Genomic DNA, 21,637 nt, shown 5'->3' with positions numbered 1-21,637 from the left:
TTGACTGTTCCGTCAATGCCTCAATCGACAGCTATATATATATATATATATATATATACATTTCTTTTTTTTTGGGGGGGGGGGGGGGGGGTTCTCTAAAATTTTTAACTTTTTTTTTTTTATATATATATATATATATATATATATATATATATATATATATAATGTGTATTTTAATGTTTATCCTAGTGTAGTGCCTTGCCCCATAGAATTATTTTGTTAGTACATCATGGGAAACAAAGTCCGAATGTTCTATTTCTATGCTACTATTGTATTAAAGGGTTAGTTCACCCAAAAATGAAAATTCTGTCAGTAATTACTCACCCTCATGTTGTTCCAACCCCGTAAGACCTTCGTTCATCTTCGGAACACAAATTAAGATATTTTTGATTAAATCTGAGAGCTGATCACTCCTCCATAGGCTTCTAAGTGATTGAAACTTGCTGGCCCAAAAAAGTTATTAAAGAGATCGTTAATATAGTCCAAGTGACTACAGTGGCTCAATCTTAAGTTTATCAAGCGACGAGAATACTTTTTGTGCGCAAAAACAAACAAAAATAACGACTTTATTCTACTATTCATTTCCTTCTCTCTGGGCCTCGTAGTGTTTTTGCGTAGCGCGTCTGTGTTGCACGTCATCACGCATCACACACATGACAAGCGTCGACCAATAGTGAGCATACGTGGTGACGTGCAACACAGACGCGCTACGCAAAAACACTATGTAAACTAACTCGAGGCCCAGAGAGAAGGAAATGAATAGTAGAATAAAATCGTTATTTTTGTTTGTTTTTGCGCATAAAAAAGTATTCTCGTCGCTTGATAAACTTAAGATTAAGCCACTGTAGTCACTTGGACTATATTAACGATCTCTTTAATAACTTTTTTGGGCCAGAAAGTTTAAATCACTTAGAAGCCTATGGAGGAGTGATCAGCTCTCAGATTGAATCAAAAATATCTTAATTTGTGTTCCGAAGATAAACGAAGGTCTTACGGGGTTGGAACAACATGAGGGTGAGTAATTACTGACAGAATTTTCATTTTTGGGTGAACTAACCCTTTAAAGCCCATAACATTCCTTTGTTTTGTCTGGAATTAGACATTTTATCAGAGCACTTCCTGACCAATTTTTAGCAAGAAGACCCCTTAACCATGGAAAAATTGCTGTAATACATGGCTGCTCAGTTTTCTTCTCTTAATAGGTAAGAAATCCAACTATTTATCTATCTATATATGTATCTATATACAGGGTCCAAAAGTCTAAGATAACTTTTGAAAAAGGTTTTTTTATTTTGCATTAATGCAATACTTTTTTGTTACAAATGATATTATCAGCTCAATAATTTGAGGTGGGAAACTATATTATGAAATACTGCCAATTTTCTACTTTTGTGAACTCTATTTTTGATACCTCTTTTGCAGAAAGCTCTGCTGCTGATCATACTGCTAAAGGCCAGTATGATCAGCTCTGGGACAAATACAAGGGAGACTATAAAAAGACTATTTAAACACTGCTGTCTAGGACATTAAGTAATTGAGGAGAACATTAAAAGGTACACCATTAAAAGGTTTTTTTTTTTTTTTTTTTTTTTTTTTTTTACAAAATTCAACAAAAGTCAATACATTATCAATCCTTCTTTCAAATGTGTTTTTGTCGTACCCTGTTTCACTGTGGTTATAGCCTATTATAAGTGTTTATATTTTAGACCTGTCTGAATGGTTTTCACAGGAAATCGTGTCATATCATTGCGTCATCGTATCTGTAAATATAGAAAAGTTGCTCCGGCTACTTTGACGCATATATGGTGTGGGAGTGGCATAGGTTAGTTGTCACAACTAGCGAGAAAGGTTGACATGGAGCAGCTAAATCTTAAACCTCTGGAGAATCACCTGCCGAACAGAGCAGAGTCCGCTGGCAAAAAAAAAACACGACAGGGCTCGTAATAAGTGGCCTAATGGTTAGAGAGTCGGACGCACTGTCACATAGAGCCAAAGCACAACCAAAACAATGTTCTTACGAAAAATGCATGCAAAGTTACTCAGTGTACCTTTAACTTGTTTGTTTGTGTGAGGTCTTGGTAAACCTTTTGTTTCTGTGATGGGTATGTTAGAGGTATAAACCTAAAGGATTATTAGGAACACCTGTTCAATTTCTCATTAATGCAATTATCTAATCAACCAATCAGATGGCAGTTGCTTCAATGCATTTAGGGGTGTGGTCCTGGTCAAGACAATCTCCTGAACTCCAAACTGAATGTCAGAATGGGAAAGAAAGGTGATTTAAGCAATTTTGAGCGTGGCATGGTTGTTGGTGCCAGACGGGCCGGTCTGAGTATTTCACAATCTGCTCAGTTACTGGGATTTTCACGCACAACCATTTCTAGAGTTTACAAAGAATGGTGTGAAAAGGGAAAAACATCCAGGATGCGGCAGTCCTGTGGGCAAAAATGCCTTGTTGATGCTAGAGGTCAGAGGAGAATGGGCCGACTGATTCAAGCTGATAGAAGAGCAACTTTGACTGAAATAACCACTCGTTACAACCGAGGTATGCAGCAAAGCATTTGTGAAGCCACAACACGCACAACCTTGAGGCGGATGGGCTACAACAGCAGAAGACCCCACCTGGTACCACTCATCTCCACTACAAATAGGAAAAAGAGGCTACAATTTGCACGAGCTCACCATAATTGGACAGATGAAGACTGGAAAAATGTTGCCTGGTCTCGATTTCTGTTGAGACATTCAGATGGTAGAGTCAGAATTTGGCGTAAACAGAATGAGAACATGGATCCATCATGCCTTGTTACCACTGTGCAGGATGGTGGTGGTGGTGTAATGGTGTGGGGAATGTTTTCTTGGCACACTTTAGGCCCCTTAGTGCCAACTGGGCATTGTTTAAATGCCACGGCCTACCTGAGCATTGTTTCTGACCATGTCCATCCCTTTATGACCACCATGTACCCATCCTCTGATGGCTACTTCCAGCAGGATAATGCAGCATGTCACAAAGCTCGAATCATTTCAAATTGGTTTCTTGAACATGACAATGAGTTCACTGTACTAAAATGGCCCCGGGAGCTTCGTGCCCTTTTTTATTAAGGCAGTTCTGAAGGCGAAAGGGGGTCAAACACAGTATTAGTATGGTGTTCCTAATAATCCTTTAGGTGAGTGTAGTTTGTACAGTATAAAAGTCATTAGGTCCAAAGTCTGTATACAACATGGAAACCCAACGTGTGCTCTATCTGATTTTGAAACCATAAGACACACATGCTGCATCAGGGCCACTTCGGGCCTGTGCTGCATCTCTCCTAATGAGAGAAATTGTGTAAATTACACCTGTAAATGGCGACAAGTGACTGTTTTTATAAATGAATCATTGAATCATTCACTGAACAGATTAATTCAAATCACTTTACAGTAGCCTACAGAACAGAAAAAAATAATAACCATTTTTATTTGGTTATTTCATACAACGTTATACTTATAGACCAATTACTAAATTATAGACTAAGTATGAATAGGGTAAATAGATGTATACAATTTATCAGTTGCTACAGATTTATGAACATGCCTAATATGAAATTTTAGTTTTTTTTAATGTAGACTATATTTTTTCCTTTCTGTACACCTGTTTATTGAATGGTAATCGTGTGATGATGAGCTGTAACAAACTCCGACCAGTAGGACTAAGTGAACACCGCTCTGTGTTACACACCTGCAACAGTAAATCAATGCAAAGTACCTCTGCAGCCAGACTCTAAGCCTGTCGTGCTTCAAACAGTAGATGGAGCGCTCGTAGTGACGTCAGACATGATAACGCATGCGCACTTCTGCAAGGTTGGTTTCTATGGTTACAACACAATGGGAGCCGGGACAGAGGTCTATTCGAAAGGGAAGAAAAAACTGCAGGAGAGAGAGACTGAGGGAGATGAATTGTGTATGTGTGTGTCTGAGAGAGAGAGAGAGAGACCGCTTGACTGGTCACTCCATTGCGGTCTTACAAGAAAGTACAGATTTGGGAAATCTCTTTTAATCTAATGCCATTTTGCAAAGGCAATAGAGAAGCTGCATCTAAAATGGCTTATATTCCAGAAAAAGGTGCACTTCTATGTTAAATGCAACAGAGGCAGGATAAATGCATTTACAAAATAATGTTATGAAATTATTTTTAAAATAATATAATGAATATAGTAACATGAAATTAATTACAATATATATATATATATATATATATATATATATATATATATATATATATATATATATATATATATATATATATATATATATGAAGAGTTCAGATGCAAAAGCCTCTAAGTGCCATCTGAAATTTTCTTCTAGAATGATCATTTTTTATCAAGCTTGTATGTTTAAGTTCAGTAATTTCACTTAAATGACAATGAATAGGTAATTTTCATTGTCATTTAAGTGAAATTACTGAATTTAAACAAACAAGCTTGATAAAAATTATCATCCTAGAAGAAAATTTCAGATGGCACTTAGAGGCTTTTGCATCTGAACTCTTCATATATGCTCCGTCATGACAATGATAAAGAACCTTTTTTATAAATATATTTTGTTTATGTGACATTGCGTCTTCACACAATTTGAAGCAGGCAGAGAGCCACCTTAGAGCCTAGCCAGTGTAAAGATGCCTTAAAGCATGTGGGAATTGCTATTTTCAACTTTACTTCTGTAATGTGACATATTTCCAAGTGTAACTTGTGAGAATTTATAAGTCAGAGATGGTCCACTCATACATATATGAAAGGTAGAACTCGTAAGGGAAAAGGCCTGTTTACTTACTCTAGGACACGCGTTAGCTGGACCAGCCTAAAATACATTTTTTATTATTAAAATTAAATGCATGATTTTGGCTTAAGAAGTGCAGTTTTCCATACTGTTGTTGTCAGATTTTATAGATGTTGGTGGGACTTGGGTGGAGAAAAGAATGAAGCCAGACCGATTGAAGGTTTGCTAAAACAATGCCTAAATAGCTAATTGGCTAATATCATCCAATAGCTGATGTGGCCTTCATGACATCGGAAGACATTACCCTGGTTTCACAGACAAAGCTACTATAGTCTTAGACTAAAATGCAAGTTTGAGCTGTTTTAACTGAAGGCATCTTCCACTGACATATCTTAAAACATGTCAGTGTGATTGTTTTGTCTCAAGATGTATAGTAGCCTAATGTTTTTTTTTTTTTTTTTTCTAGGGCACTTATATAAAAGCAACTTAAATGCCAATAACTGAACTCAGGCCTAATCTTAGTTTATTCTAAGCCCTATCTGTGAAACTGGGCCATTATATTTGGACTATTTTCTTCTTTGAAATTATATGTGCCGATTCATCGTTAACATTAAGACCAGGGATGTATTTTTAAGAAGGTAAACAGGGTCCATTTTGATTTCATGTTGACTTTAACTTATGGAAATCTGTAGGTTTTTTTTAGGGAGCCTCAAACATGGATGCTCAGGTTTTAATGAACAAAATTGCTTATTTCAAAATAATAACTTTGCAGGAGAAATGACACCCCCACCTCATTAAGGTAGGCTACTACAATTAAAGCCTAATTAGCGCCCATTATCTAATCAAGCAGTTCTAGGTTAATTTCCTTAATGAAGTGTAGTAAATCGACAATTAAGTAAGCAGTAATTTACATAATGAATAAATACCCTTTTCTCGACATCTTTCATCCTTCCTATTTCCTTTGCTTTCCTTTCCTCACCTTCCCTCTTTTCCATGAAGAATAAGGAAAATCACGCCCCTTCTCTCACCCTCGAGTGGTCGTGCGTCCCTCGCTCACCCCTCCGTGAAGATTTGTGTCCGTACAGACTGCAAAAGAGTGCAAGTCGTCTTGACAGAGGAGCGGGAGAGGGGCAGAAAGAAAAGGGGGTGGGGAAGAATCAAACGTACGCATCAATTTGTACAGTCTTCAGCTGCACCCCGTTTTCTGCGCCGATTTCAGGGGGAGCGGCTGGGAAAACACTGCGTTATTTGCGAAGCCGCAACAATGTAAATCTTTCCGTGCATCGAGTTGCCTGTATGTTTGAACGCGTGTCGGTCAATGTACAGTACGAACGGCAGCAGGAGAGAGAAAGAAAGGGAGATACGCATCGCTGGATATTATAGGTAAGAAGGGGGAGAAAATGGATGCTAACATTTGACTCGTTCTTCTTTGGACATGTTCAGATGGTTCCCCTTTCCTCGCACTCCCGTCGTTGTGCTTTACGTATGTGCATATATTGGGCTAAAATCATATTGCAAATCGGGGTGCGTAACGTTAACCACTCAGGTCTCGAGTGCTCACATTCCACGGAGCTCGACAAGAATGCCATTCGCCATTCTGATCCCAAATCTTCCCCATATGAGAAGGAAAAGGCTGAAAGGGGGGGAGTTGCGACCCTCTCCTCGTTTTGTCAGGATCGAATGTGCAGTGCATTGTCTGAGAACTGTAATCCAGAGGTCGTCCAGTTAGTACAGTAGTGCACTGCCTCTGCATGCGTATCAATAACAAGCAGCAGAAGAATGGAAGAAAGGAACGTTGCGGTGCGTGGCCGAGAGATGATGCACGTTCTGGTGTCTAACTCACCCCACCTCTTCGCATTGTGCCTTTGCGTGCTAAAGAATTCAAAATCAAGGCTAATTATGTCTAATTATATTTTTATGTGCATGTGAAGGGGACAGAGTGTATGATTTGTTGTGTGTGTGTGTGGCAAGCCATTATAACATTTATTCATTAAAACTAACTAGTTGCCTATCTGTTTTTTTTTTTATTACTAGTAGGCCTACCTTTTTCATTTGCATTACTTAATAATCCAATATTGTGAACAGTATCTGTTTCAGTTTTGGTAGTAGGTACTACATGCACTAGTAATTATCCATTACTTACTAGTATTTATCTTAGCAGTGACAAGTAACTATTCCATTATTACTGCTAACGGTTTTTTTTTTTTTTTTTTACCATGGTTTCTGTGGAGAACTGCAGTGATTCTGTGCTTGTATGTATGTATGTATTCCAGTTGTTGCTGGTACCCATTTCAGGTTTACTAGTAGCTATTCATTAGGTACTAGTTAGTATGTATTTAAATAATTTCATTATTTTTCTAGTACTATACCTGAATACATACTAGAACATATTTATTAAACAGGCCTAGTGTACATTTGTTGTAAAAAAAAAAATTGCACTGTAAAGGGGCAATTCTTACTAGTCATTACTGACACATAAAAACCGTTGTAACTAGTGAGATCAAAAAAATGGACTAGATTACAATATCGTATAACTATGTACTAGTAAAACTGAAACAAAGTAAATATTAAAACCTATTTCGGTACTTACAGACACAGCTGGAATACATACTAGTCAAAAGTGAATAGTTGATATCTAAACTACTGTTCCGTATAAAATTCGGTGACCAAAAAAAAAAAAAAAATTATTACCAGAAACAGCTGTAAAATTGGCTCATTAACTTTACAATGGGGATTGTGGCTAGTAGCAAAAGAAGAGTAATGAATATGTACTAGTGACTAATTTAATAGATATTGTAATGAGTACTTATCTAATGAATAGTTACTAAACTGAAAAGATACTATTCACTAATGATTATTATTAATTGCCAAACAAGTACTTGTAACAAGGAATAGGTACTAGTTATGTCTACAGAATAATTGTTCAAACTGCTTGCCATATGGTGTGTGGCTGTATGTATACTGTAAGTGACGGTATTGCTGATTCCTTAGATGCATGTGTTTGCAGTGGGAGAGTGGAAGGCTTTTGGTATGCATGGAGCCTAGCCAAGTTTTGGGCAATGGACTCCTGATGAATGAAGTTTCACCTGTAGACAGAGTGCTGGCAGCCTTTATTGTTTGTCATTTGGATATATTACCTTGTGTACACCGTAATTGGATCACAAATATGCTGATTTTACATTTATGGGATATGCGCAAGGTGTAGTCTTTGTATGTTTGGCACTACTATTAATTCTTGTTTTACAAATGAGTATTTTGTTAATTGTGGTCATGATAGCCTGAGTATTCACTGCGTTGGTTGTCAGTAGCCTATAAATCTGTTTATATGTAATATTTATCAGCAACTGTGGTTCTTCTCTTGTGTTCAGTGGTTTAGGTGTAAATGTACATTTTGCAGTTTTGAAGGTGGCGCTGAATACACTCACTGGCTTCACTCAGTCTGTTAGTGTGCTATATATAGTCTCATTCACAATAAATGAAGTGTGTGTAAGAGAAAGAGTAGAGGTTAACTTGAAATACTGTGACTTAGTTAACGTCTTAGCTACGCTATGGCTGGTAAAGGAGTTATGTCTTTTTTAAAACTTATTATTTTATCATCTCTCTCTCTCTTTCTCTCTCTTTCTCTCTCTCTTCTCTCTCTCTCTCTCTCTCTCTCTCTCTCTCTCTCTCTCTCTCTCTCTCTCTCTCTCTCTCTCAAGCAAGTTATATAGTCTGTTAGTTGGTCTTTTGTCATGAAAAAAAATTGTTTCTCATGGTTAAGTTTTGAAAATGTTTTTAAAAGGCTAACATATGCTTCATAATCAGAAAAAATGGATTCACTTCATTTGTGATGAGGTTAATTATCAATGTTATTGTATATCAGTGGATTATTGGATCCCAATATTATCAGACTGTAATTGAAACAGAAAAATAGGCCTCAAAATTAAAAAATACATTGCTCTCAGTGAGGCTAGAAACAAGAGAAGGAAATCATAAGCAGGAAAGATGGAAGAAAAAATAACTAAATGTGTGCTGTAAAGAACCTTCCAGTCAAAATATCCTCTGACAGTGGTAAGAATTCTGCACAGAGAAAATTAAGATGGTTTCTATGACATTAAAGGGGTGTTTGAATTAACGTTTAACACCTGAAATGTGAATGAAACTTTTCATGTGACTATTTTTTTTACATATAAAATACATTTGTATTCATGACTATGTATGCACATGTATGAGTGTGTTAGCTTAAAATATTAAGCATGCATTTCTGTGCATTTTGCATTTAGAGATTGCTGATCTTGAAAGCAGTGCTTCTCCCTATGTTGGCTGCAGTAGATGATTTTTGCAGAACTCCATTCAACATTGATGACTAAAGCTCAGCTTCAGAGTACCACAAACCCTCTGAAGTACCATGCAGTCAACATAAAAATATATCTCTTAATTCTTATTCAGTACAGCAATACTGTTCCCCACTGCAAATAGTAGGATTGTTTGTTTATAAAACAATAATATCATGATCATTACAGATTGTTTAATCACAGATCTTTTCATCATTTATTATGATAAATTTATCAGAAAACATTAGATTATAATTTTGCTCTTAGCCAGTTTAATGCAGAACAGTGGACCACTCTCATCACGCATTCATATTACTTCAAAAGAGAATTCAATTGACAGTTTACTTATTCCCGGCAAGATCAAGATATTAATAACTTTACTGATTAAATATCTGATAACAAATGGATATATATGTATTAAATATATTAATGCTATGGCAAAGTTTATTTTGACTTTAGTGGTATTCACTCTGTTTCTCCCAGGTTTCAAAGATTCAGTGCTATGATAGGCAGCCTGTAGGCCAACCATCCCATTTGTGGTCACGCTCCCGCTTTCTGTAATGGCTGAGTGGAAGGAATGGACCACATAGAGAGCTAGTCATGAAGACCCGAACCCACAAAGAATCGGTGAGGGCATTACTTGAGATCAGCCTCAAATATGGACTATATGTAGATTTAAGTCTTTACTGATTTGTGCCATAGAACCATTTAAGTGCACTTTTATGTGTTATTACAAAGTATATGGATATGCTTAGTAAATTTCCCCTTCATTAAAATTGTATTTTACTACAGTTACACTTTATTTTAAGGTGTCATTGTTACAGTGTAATTATATATTTAAGTACTGAGTAATATTAAGCAACTACATGCACTTACTATAGTTAGGGTTAGGGTAGGATTAGGATTTGGTTGAGGGTTAGTTACTTGTAATTATGCATAATTTACTGTTATTACTATGGTAAGTACATGTAACATATGTAACAGGGACACTGTAAAATAAAGTGTTACCTTTACTACTTAGTATTTGAACAAATTATGCTTTTAGTTCTTACTCCTTTTCTGTCTTTTTCTTGTGCTATCATTTTGTCATGCTGTCTTACTTTCCTTCTCTTTCTTCTGTTTGTCTTTGCCCTCCCTCGGTCATGCCGGGCATTGCCACAGATGCCCGCTCGCAGTGGACGCAGGAGGGGGGGCAGCGAGGAAAGGAGGGGTAGACGTCCGCACCCCAGCCCCTCTCGAGCAGAGCGCAACGAAAGGCAAACAGTAAGAATTCTTTTATTTTTCCTTCCTCTTTATTTCTTCTTATGTATTTATTTTTGTGATCTCCATTGTCATAGTTTCTTTATCTTTGATTATGTCATCCTTGGTATACCTCATCTCATTTTTATCATCCCTGTCACTGAATTATTTTATGTCTCCTCTTTTAAGTTTAGATTATCTTATTCTGAATGTTCATGATCAGTCATTTTTCACACTATATTGTGTGTTAAGAGGTTCGGTTCGGTTGGCTATTGCTTTCTCTTCTAGGGAATAAAAAAAAAAAATTGTATACTATGTAGAAAAATGCAATTGTCTCACATCATGATTAAAATTATACTATTAAGCAGAGAACCGCTGGAGAGGAATTGGCTGCTGGACGTTTCAACCGACGATCTCAAGGTCATGATTCATCAGAAAGTGAGGGGGAGGAGCATGTGCTTCCACCCAAAAGACAGAAAGTCCAGGTACTGGTAAAATTAAAACTATGAATACAATTGCATTAGATTAAAAAAATAAATATATATATTGATATTTGATTTTGCCATCAGGACTCCTCCTCCAATCCCCCAGCCCCACCCCTTTCAACTACCACTCCGACTTCTGCTCCACCTCCAACGTCAAGCAACAGTCAATCAAGAGAAAGTGACAATGAGGATGGCCAATCACAAGGCAGTCGGAGCTCAGTTGGAGGCAGCTTAGCCAATAGTAGCAGCAGCATAAGCAGTGGTCGGGACATTGACCAGGACAATCGATCCTCTTCTCCGAGTCTCTCTGCTTCCCCCTTGGCAAGTTTGGATTCTGAATCTGACTCTCCAGATTCCCCAAAGCAGGGTGATAAAAACAAAGATGGAGGGGCATCAAAATGTGTAGCAGAAGACCGGAGAGGCACAGGGAGGGGTGAGGATGGCAGACCAGAGGACCAGAGGGACAGTGAGGTAGGAAATGAGGGGGATTTGTCTTCCTTGAAGTCCTCGTCATCCCTCTATACATCTCATTGTGGAAGGGTGGACAATGCAAGTGATACAAGTAGCAACAGGAAGTCGTACGTCCCCGTAGATTCCAAACTTGCGAGCAAAATTGAGTATACAAGTCCTGGTGGTCCAGAGACGCTACACGCTTGCAGTCGCATCCCTTCAAAAGCAGGCCCTCAATGTGGGAAATCTGGGGTGGGAGGAGCTGAGTTTTCTCATGGGAATTCAAATGTGAGCCATGCACCGACTCTCCCACCTCCACCTGCCCTGAAACCTCTAGAGGTGGGGCAGAATGCTCCAGGTGGGGAAAATAAAGTAGACAAACCAGAGAAAGGTGATAAGTCTGTTCCACCCTCATTGCTTCCACAAACTAGTACCGTTACTCAACAACCTCCTCCTCCCAACACTCACCATTACACCCCTACCAGCTGGTCAGGGGGACCTCCCTCTAGTTGTCCTAGCAACTGGGGATATGTACGTTACCAAGGTAACCACCATGCGCATCCAAGCCCGCAGCCCCCAGTGCAGCAACAGCTGCCCTCTGTGTACAATACTCCTTCGTCCACCCGACACTCCTCCCACCCACCTTACCTATCCCACCCTCATCCCCACCCTCACAAAGAGTATCTGCCTAGGTATGGCACTACGGCTGAGCGGGAGAGGGGTGGGAGAGAGTTTGGCAACAGAGACTTCCCTGCTAGTAATAGCAGTGGCAATGCAAACAGCAGCAGCAGTAGCATCTGTGGTAGCACTTCTGGTGGTGGTGGACCCAACTCTAATGTGGGCCGGGATTTTGGGAACTCTTTACCTGGACAAAGCAGAGAATATGGCTCAAACCGGGATGGACCTGCAGGACCAACGAGTGGTCGGGAATATGGACCAGGGTTTAGAGATCGCGAGCGTGGAACTGGGAGGGAGTTTCCTTTGCAGAACCAGCAGCTTCAAGCACAAGGCCGGGAGTTTGGACCTGAAAGCACTGGAGGGGGAGGATGTCATCCAAGAGACAAGGACAGTAGGTGGGGAGAGTTAGCAGGCCAGGTTAGGGAGACAGGGAGTAACAGTTATGCTGGTAATGCCAACCAACCGCCTGTAGGTGCCCCATCATCTGCTTTACCTTCAACGTCCCTGGTGACCCGTGACCCAGCCAGTTCACCACAAAACAACTCTGGTCATCCTCCTTTCTCCTCTGTCAATTCGATCCCCCCAAGTAGAGACTATCCCTCTCCTATGGATGCAAATGTACAGCAGACACTGCAAGGACATACTCCCCAAGCAGCCTCCAATGCTGCAGACCTTCCTCCCCCTCCGCACTATTTAAGAGAGTACCCTCCTCCAGGGACAAAGGATCCCTACCCACCCCCTGGACCGACCGCTTCCTCTGTCCCACTTTCTGGTGTCCCAAGGGAGTTCCCGAGCCCACCTGGATTGGCCCCAAATCTTACTCGGGATTATCCTGGAGGACCTCCGCATCACTCTCACTATCCTGGCCAGACAGTGTTGCCTATGCAGCACAGAGACAGAGAGAGGGAAAAGGACAACACTACATCTGCTCTTCATTCAAATCGCAGTCACCCTCCATCCCTTTCTCCTTCATCAAGTGGTTCTGGACATGGGCATCCCCCGTCTACTACTTATCCCCCTCTACCTCCTCCACCCTCCACTAGTTCACATGGTCAGCCCTCACCCATAACATCCCTTCCTGGCAGTCATGCTCGACAGGGCCCATATTCTTCATCCAATCAGACGCCATCAACCCCACTGTCACCTCTTCTCAGTCCCTCAACCAATCCGATGGGAGGGTTTACTCCTTTTCCATCAACCTCTGCTCCTTCTGTACCACTTCCTGCATCAGGTGTGTCCACCTCTTGTACATCAAGTTGCAGACCTACTCCTTACCATGGCACTTTAAGCAGTCATACTCCTTTCAGTAGCTCTTACCATGGCAACAGTAGCCATGGAAATGCCAGTGGCAATGCTCCCAACAACAGCAACAGCACTAGCACTCCATCACTATTGCACTCCCCTCAAAACACTAAAATACAACCTCATCTCAGTAACCCTGGCCATAACAACACTGCTTCAACCCCCAGCACATCTGTTGGAGGAGATGGTCACTCTGACTCATCTTCTGGCCCAGTGCCACCACCTGTCATCAAGGAGGAGCCAGTAGAGGAGACAGAGGAGTTGGAGAGCCCACCTCCAGTTCTCCGAAGTCCTTCCCCAGAACCTAAACCTGTTGACATTCCAATCCATGCCAGCCAATCAGCTCGGTAAGACCAGCTCACTAAACTGAAATCCAATTAAACATCATAAAAATGTAAATGCGAACACAAACAGATCAGAACTATCATGCCATTGATATCAAAATTAGATATGCACTATATAATGGTGTCATATACATTGTTCGCCAAAATTAGAGAATTTTTTTTTAATCGATATTGGATATTTAATTATTTGTTTATTTTTTTTTTACATATAGATTACCTTTGCCATTATGCACAAATTTTGTTTTGAACAGGCTTACACTCAAAAAATTTTTAGGTTAATGTACTATATGTCTTATCAATTGATTACACATAACTGCGTAGTTTCAACCTTACTTTGTTTCTCAATTATTGGAATTAAAGCTAACTGAAGGCAGTTAGCAGTTAGTCTGAAGGCAGATCTTACAACACACTTTTATGTCAAATGGCTATTGTTTGGGTGCAAAACAGGTTTTGACTTGCATGGAAAGCAATAATCAATTGTCAGGAAAACACAAGGGATTAGGAGATAACCTGATGTCCTACCTAAAATAAATGTTAGATTTAGATCAGCAATGTCTGCATGGGTTCTTGTATACCAGATTTTTTAATGAATTGCATTTATTAAAATACACAATTTGGTTCCACATGATAATATAAATATATTGTGGAAAAGATAATACATCTTTGCTTTCAGGTTCCACAGGGTTCTTGACCGGGGCAGTGGGAACTCTTGTGCCCGTAGTGACGTTCTATTTGTTCCGCTTGATGGTTCTAAGCTTTGGAAGAAGAGAAATGAGGCAATAGAACGTGCTCGTAGAGAGGTCGAACAGCGAGCGAGAGACCTGCGAGAGAAAGAGCGGGAACGAGAGAGAGAAAAGGAGAGGGAGAGAGACCTGGACAGACATCTGCAGGTAAAACAAGACAATGAAGTATGTTCGAAGCACTGCAAAGAAAATTATTTTTATCTAGTTTTGTGATTTCCGACTTGTTTTCATAGAAATCTAGCAATTTAGTGAGGTTTATACTTAAAACAAAAAAACCTATTTGCCAGTTGAGTAAGTTAAAAAACTTTACTCAGAGGGGGAAATGTTTTCCCACCACAAAATATGGCAAAACAAAGTTCTTGTCATGGCAGTGGAGTTTGTGTTTTCCTTGTAGTTATTAGATTATTTACACATTACTTGTCAGGTTCTTTACAAACATTTTTCTTTTTTTTCAGCAGAAGGACAGTGGCGCAAGTGCAGGGTTAGGAGCTGCAGGTGCACGCCAGGGCTCTTCACTCTTCTTTCCTTCTTCATCCTCCATCCTTCTAGACCCTTCATCTTCCTCATCCTCTGTGAACCCTTCACACCCAGCAGTCCATCCACAACACCACCCTGCCCACCATGCCTCACACCCCCACTCCATTCACCCCTCTCATCATTTGCATCCCTCTCTCTCTCACAGCATTCCTCATTCTCTTCTTCTCCCTTCCATGGCAGGAGGCTCTCAAGTTATCGGAGGCCCTCAGGGTGCTCTTGGTATCGGGCTTGGGGGTCCATACTTGGGCCCTGATACCCCAGCCCTCAGAACCCTGAGTGAGTATGCCCGTCCTCACGCCATGTCTCCGTTGGGCGCTGTCAGCCGGGCACAGGCACACCATCCCCACCTTCACCACCATCCTCACCCACATGCACATACGCACGCTCACGCTCACGCTCATGCTCACGCTCATCCCCATGTGCACCCTTCATTTTTCCTGTCCCAATTCCAGAACCCAGCCCTCGCACACCCCCACCACCTTCCAGCCGACGCTGCCACGGCTGCTGCCATTCTGGGCTTTTTGTATGGGGGTGGGCTGGAGGGAGGCCCTGCCCACCCAGGGCATGGTCCCGGGCCAGGGGGGTTGGCTGGGGCGGGGCTTGGAGGAATGGGATTCCCTCATGCTGTAGCAGCTCAAAGAGAGCGTGTGAAGCCAGGATTTGAGTTTAAGAGCGAGGAGCGTGTCTACACAGCTGGAGCCTTAGCCGACCCGGCAATAGCTTTGTCACACGCACATTCGCACGCACACTCACACTCCTTGCTGCTAGGGGGTGGAGCTGGAGGCGGGCCTCCTGGTAGTGAGGTTGCCCTTTATGGTACAACTCCACCTCCTGCGCCACCCCCTCAAGCTTTAGCTGCAGCAGCTAGGAATCCAAATCCCGTCCCTCCACCTCTGTCAGTCCCACCCAACTCTATTCTCCCAGCCTCACTCCCCACCCACCAGGCTCCTGCCGTAGCCCCAGTGACACCAGCAGCCCCTGCCCCTCCCCCTCAACCTCCTCCCCCACCACCACCACCTCCTCCTCCTCCTCCAACAGCCTCATCTCTTAATCACCCCTCTCCACACTCTACCTTTCCAAATACACACCCTTCCTGTCAGCCCCCATCCCTCCCAACCCAGGCTCCGCCTTCAGAACGATATCCCACCCCCGTTCGCACTCCTCCCAGCACTGAACGTGCAAGGAGCGTGGAGAGAGAGAGAGCGATACCAGCCGCAGAGAGGGAGCGAGAGAGGGACAGGGAAAGGGCAGGGACAGGTGGAGGAGCAGCAGGAGGAGGCACGGCTGCTGCAGGAGGCACAGGAGGAGGAGATTCTCTCGGCCGGCTACAGATGCTGAACGTGACTCCTCATCATCACCAGCATTCACACATTCACTCTCACCTACATCTGCACCAGCAGGACACAGGTATTCACCATACAGACACTCACACTTTACACAGTACTCTGTATTACAGCATAAACATTTCAGCAAATTCAAAATATGATTCTGTCACTATTAGGGATGGGTCAAGGTGGTTGACTAGAGTACAGTGGTTCTCAAACCTGTCCTGTGGGCCACTGCACATTTTGCATGTCTCCCTCACCTAACACACCTGATCTGTAGTTTTTTAACACTTTTCACTCGTGTTTGTAGTTCTAATCGAATCCTCGTCCAACACGCAATGGGTTGTGGGCAATATTAGCCGTTAAGAGTGTTCACAGATCTGCACTTTCGGATTCTGACCGGAAAAAGTAGACCATCCGGGTATCTTTGGAATACTCATTTCAACATACTACGATTTGGGACGTGCTAATTCTATTTTCGGGCGGATAGTTTGCGAATGGGGACGCACTGCAAGACTTGAATTGGGTGTGTCTAATGAGAAAGACATACAAAAGGTGAAGCGGTGGGGGGTCCCCAGGACAGGTTTGAGAACCACTGGACTAGACCACCTGTAATTGATTGCGTTCAAACAGTGTTAACTGTCAAAAGTGTTTGTTGAAATATTTTTGGATTGTCAACAAATAACAAAGACGAGCTAAAAACTGTGCACCATGATAAGATAATTAACCAGATTAAAAGATTAAACCAGTCACAAAATATGACAAAGAAAAAACAACACACAGTATATTAACAGTGGACAAATATTCACATATTTTTGTTAAATGTTGATACATGTTTTAATATATACAATATATTCAATATTTAGTTTAATTTTGCACATTCTCATCAACTAAAATATTATCATTGAAAATGACATACCATTTTTGTCACCTTATGAAAAATGTGACTACAACAAAATAAACTACAATTACCCACTTGACGAGTGTTTATCTAATTTTGCTTAGTGTTAATAATGTATTTATCAGCAATTAAAGGGAATACATTAAATTGATAGTTATTAAAAAATTATGTTATTTACTCTCCCTTGTCACTTTCTAGATCTACAGTATATCAAATTCTGTCTTCTGTGGTACACAAAATATGATCATTTAAAAAATGTCTCAAGTACTTTTTAGTCATACAATGAAATGCAGTAGTCAGTGATACCCCATTAATTTGTGTGTGGACAAAACAGTTAAAAAAAGTGATCTAGATCTGGAACAACATGAAGGTGAGTAAATTAAATTAAATTTTCATTTTTGAGTCAACTCTCCCCTTAAGATATGTAACATTTATGCTGTCAACATCACAAAAGCAGCGCTTCTGTAACTAATTCAGCACCATCATCAACAATACAATTACTGTCGGCTGAAATGTCCAGTTTCATTCGGAAATACGCCAGGTTAAAGAAGTAAAATGGGTTACGAATGCCAAGAATAATGGCAGCACTGTTCCTGTACACAACAAGCATTTTTAACTACAGTGCCATTGGGAAAATCTGCTACTCTTATTAAATTTCCCACTTTTGTTTTGTTACGTATTTGGGTGGCAGCCGCGGGAGGGGTACACCCCCTGATGGATCCGCTGGCATCAGGGTCTCCCCTGGCCCGTCTGCCGTACCCAGGGGCTGCTCTTGGGCCTCCCATTCTGGCACAATCCCTCACTGACAGCGAGGTGCTTCGACAGCAGCTCTTTGGTAAGAGGTGTAATGATGTTCTGTTGCGATGCATTTTATCTTTCTCTGTGTTACATGATTTCTGCATTTGCTTGCATGTTGTGTACAGGTGGTCCTTTCCGTGAGATGCCCCAGTCCTCGTCTCTGGGTGGGTCAATGTCTGCAGCACACCAGCTCCAGGCAATGCAGCAGGCTCAGAGTGCCGAGATTCAGTTCCAGAGGCTCGCCCTGGAACAGCAGTGGATCCACCACCACCATCATCACTCCCTTGCACAGGACGAGTACTACAGGTGAGCGCAAATATGTATACTGTACATAGATGTGAATGAACAACACTAGCAATAGGCGATACTTAGGTGATTTTTTTCAACTGTATCACTAATGTTGATACCTGTGAAAATCGCATTCATTTTTTTTCTTAGAGAAATTGATTTTTAACTATAATAACGTTTAACCCTTTTAAAGACAGGCCTACCATATTTTTTTAATATCCAAATTCCGGTGAATAACTACTCCACCCATAATCCTAAAGAGAGATCCTTGCATTCACCTGGTAAAGATTTTTCTGTTACCATATAAAAGAGAACTGCACAAAAATAGATCAGTAGTGAACAAATGCAATGATTTAATCGAGCTATAAAACAACTTATACATTTGAGCATTTCGCATTAAAACGACATCATACTAAAAATCAGTGACTAAGTCAACAATTTTATGTTGTAGGCTACCATCATTTTTTTTCATTAGCAATGCCTCATGGGCTCTGTAGTTCAATTTCCAGTTCATAAACTGGACATTGTAGTTCATAATATATTATAATAATAATAATAATAATGTCAAATACTCGATCTTGTACCTTTTGTCTTTTTTAAGTAATATTTGTCAAAGTTTGTAAAGTTGTGATTCATCTTGGAGCTGGATGGTTTGGTTCATGGTTTATTACTCATTATTGAGGAACTTTAAAAAAAATAAATGGGAAAAGTCAGCTGGATAGAGTTTTATAGCAATGCCTCCATTTCAATTTTATTTTATTAAATTTAGGGGAAATAATGGTTAATTATTGACATTTAGCATTATATTTGAAAGCCATCATTTTTTACTTTTATGTATAAAATATTATTCCACATTAACACTTAAGGCCAATATTTTTGTCAGTTTTAAAATATTTGTCAGTATCAAAGTCATCAATGCTCTAGGCACGAGTCACCTGTCCCCACCATGGTCGCCACACAAAATTGCAAATTTGAAAACTACATTGCAGTCTTTTCGTTCTTTCATCATTGACCTGATATAACCTTTTCCCTCCATTGCAGCCACCTAAAGAAAGAGAGTGACAAAACGCTGTGAGAAAAACAGAGGACATGAAGACAAGAAAATGAAGAAGGGATGAAGTGCAAATAAAAAATAAATAAAACAATCATTTCAGAATTTCAGCACTGAAAGACAACACATGGATTCAAGTTTGGATGTGCCATCAGAACACATATCATTAAATCTGAACTAACCTTAATACAGGAGTAACAAACAATGTGTATATTCCAAAAAGGTGAGATGTATAACTGGCACGCAGCCTAGATACTGTGGCACTGAATGGATATTCCCAAGCGTCCCGCCCGGAGGATTTCTCGCTGTGTTGTTTCATAACACCAGGCAGAGGCATTTAGGCTGGGGTTCAGTCTATGTACATTATGCCAGAGAAAATGTGTAAAAATCAAGTTCACTTTTAAGTCTTTGCATGTAGCTAGATACAAAAAGCCCAATGGGCTAAAATTATTGATTGTTTTTATTTGTTTGTTTGTTTTTGGAAAACATTACCACTCTGAAAGAGTGTTTATGAAAGGGTGCATGAGATAAACAGCTTACCTTCATAATGTTTCTTTATCGTGTTCTTATTAAAATTATTAATGTTGTTTGTTTGTTTGTTTGTTAATAATTATATGATTATATAAACATTATTTTTTATTATTTTTTTACATTTTCATGGTACCGCTGTTTATTTTTAATTTTTTATGTTGAATTTACCTTGTGGGGGGGAAATGCAAGATAAAAAATAATGAAAAAGAAAAATCTGGAAATAAAATACCATTTCTTTATGTGTGCAGTTTAATGTTTCCTTTTATTTGTGTCTGTGTGAGACATTTGTTTAACAGAGACTGTCAAGGTGACCCCAAAATTATTTAAACTTGATTTATAGGTTGTTCATAATGAAAATAAGGGTATTTTACCTCGTCCAAAATTGAAATTGTAACACCTGACTTGAAAGTATAGCCTTCTCATTTAATATTGTTATACTGTCATTTAATTTGTCTTAACCAGTGCTGTTGTTTAGTGACGCAAACCCAGTGTATGGTTTCCTGTTCCTGTTTTGTACATTATGGGAAGTTGCAGTCTCAGCCACAGAGAGCCTCAAGCCACTGTAGTAAAAGAACAGGCCTTTTCTAAACACTAAAAAATATATTGCATCCCTTAGGAAGCTCTTGTCTCTCTCTGTTCTGTTTCCCTCGCAGCATACACATAAGGAATTGCATAAGTGTGGCTAATAAGAGACACATGCAGCAAGCGTGAGACAGACTCGTAACGCTGCAGTGAGCAGCAGTCAGTGAGTGTGGGAGGAATAGAACGAAAGACAGGCAGCAGAGTTGTTTATAAAGGAGAAATGTTATACAGTTGTTCAGCTTTAAGCCTTACTCTGACTAAAAGTGACTTATTCCCAGAAAAGCACTGATACAAAAATGCACTGAACTCTGGACATCTTGAAAAAGTAGACATTTGACAGTCCTTTCCAGTAGGCCTAGTCGTTTTTTTTTTCTGCGACGCACGTTAACCTCCTCGGATGTTCAATTGCTCAAAAGGTGTTTTTGTGTGGTTACTATAATTTTATGGACGAATACCAACATAATGTTTGGGTAAGTGTGCATTGTTATCTTGTCTTCAATGATGTTCTCAAAACGTTCGCACAAAAAACATAAGGCCTATTTATAGCCTACATTGGGGGGGGGGGGGGGGATTCGTAACGTTTGGAGAACATTCTAAAGTAACATTCCCATAATGTTTGCAAAATTATAAAATAAAAAATTCAAAAAAACTCAAAAACTGTCAAACACTTCAAGGACAAATAAAATCATAATTAGCCTATACTATTCAAATGAAATTTAAGCCGGATGCATTTAGGCCTAATGTAACAAATGGCATGTTCAGAAAATCAATCGTGTTTCATTTTTTAAAAACTTAATTAATATTACTAAGCAGGTCATTTGAGCATACTCGCATCATATATGACACTTATGAGCCTCGGGATTTGTTCTGCCCTCTCTGTGAAGAGCAAACTGAAAAGTGGGTCAATCAGTTCTCAGTCACCTTGAATAAGTGTGTCAGAAAGCCTTACATAGGCTACTATACATAGGTGTATCATTAGAAGTCTGCACCTTATTAGAAAAACAATCTCTTGTTCTGTGTTAGTGAAGAATTTACAGAAACCTCACAAAATTCCCAAAGTCTTAAAAGCAAATCATGTAGCCTAGACTAGAGCATTTCTTTGAAACCTTTATGCAATGAAAAAAATTCCAATACTTTCAATTGAGTGACTCAGTTGAGAGTTAAATTTACACGTGTACACTTAAACACAATGGACAGAACTGCTTGACCATGGTGAAAAGCACACACCCTTACAAACCTATACAACAGTGAGAATGTTGAGGTGAGGTAGGCCTATGCCACTTATTACACCACTAGATGGCATCACTACCCTAATTAT

At 40.0% G+C, this 21,637-nt stretch overlaps 1 protein-coding gene across 4 annotated transcripts; it reads left to right on the top strand.

Annotated features, from left to right (window-relative positions):
* The first annotated feature begins 5,950 nt into the window (after positions 1-5,950).
* Positions 5,951-19,976, top strand: atn1 (atrophin 1). Of its 4 annotated transcripts, none has more exons than XM_081388857.1 (10): positions 5,951-6,135; positions 9,549-9,692; positions 10,227-10,328; positions 10,673-10,789; positions 10,874-13,566; positions 14,237-14,453; positions 14,765-16,250; positions 17,761-17,904; positions 17,993-18,173; positions 19,197-19,976. In XM_081388857.1, exons 2-10 carry the CDS (start codon positions 9,666-9,668, stop codon positions 19,228-19,230), a joined length of 5,001 nt encoding a protein of 1,666 aa, XP_081244983.1. In that variant the 5' UTR covers positions 5,951-6,135; positions 9,549-9,665; the 3' UTR covers positions 19,231-19,976. The 4 variants fall into 4 exon arrangements, with proteins under 4 accessions (XP_081244983.1, XP_081244981.1, XP_081244982.1 ...); XM_081388855.1 differs by having other exon boundaries at positions 14,762-16,250; XM_081388856.1 differs by having other exon boundaries at positions 10,670-10,789.
* The last annotated feature ends 1,661 nt before the right edge of the window (positions 19,977-21,637 follow it).

Source organism: Scardinius erythrophthalmus (assembly GCF_964197995.2).
Source record: "Scardinius erythrophthalmus genome assembly, chromosome: 16".
Classification (NCBI taxonomy): domain Eukaryota; kingdom Metazoa; phylum Chordata; class Actinopteri; order Cypriniformes; family Leuciscidae; genus Scardinius; species Scardinius erythrophthalmus.
Note: the sequence above shows the minus strand (reverse complement) of the source record. Positions and strands in the feature narration are given on the sequence as shown.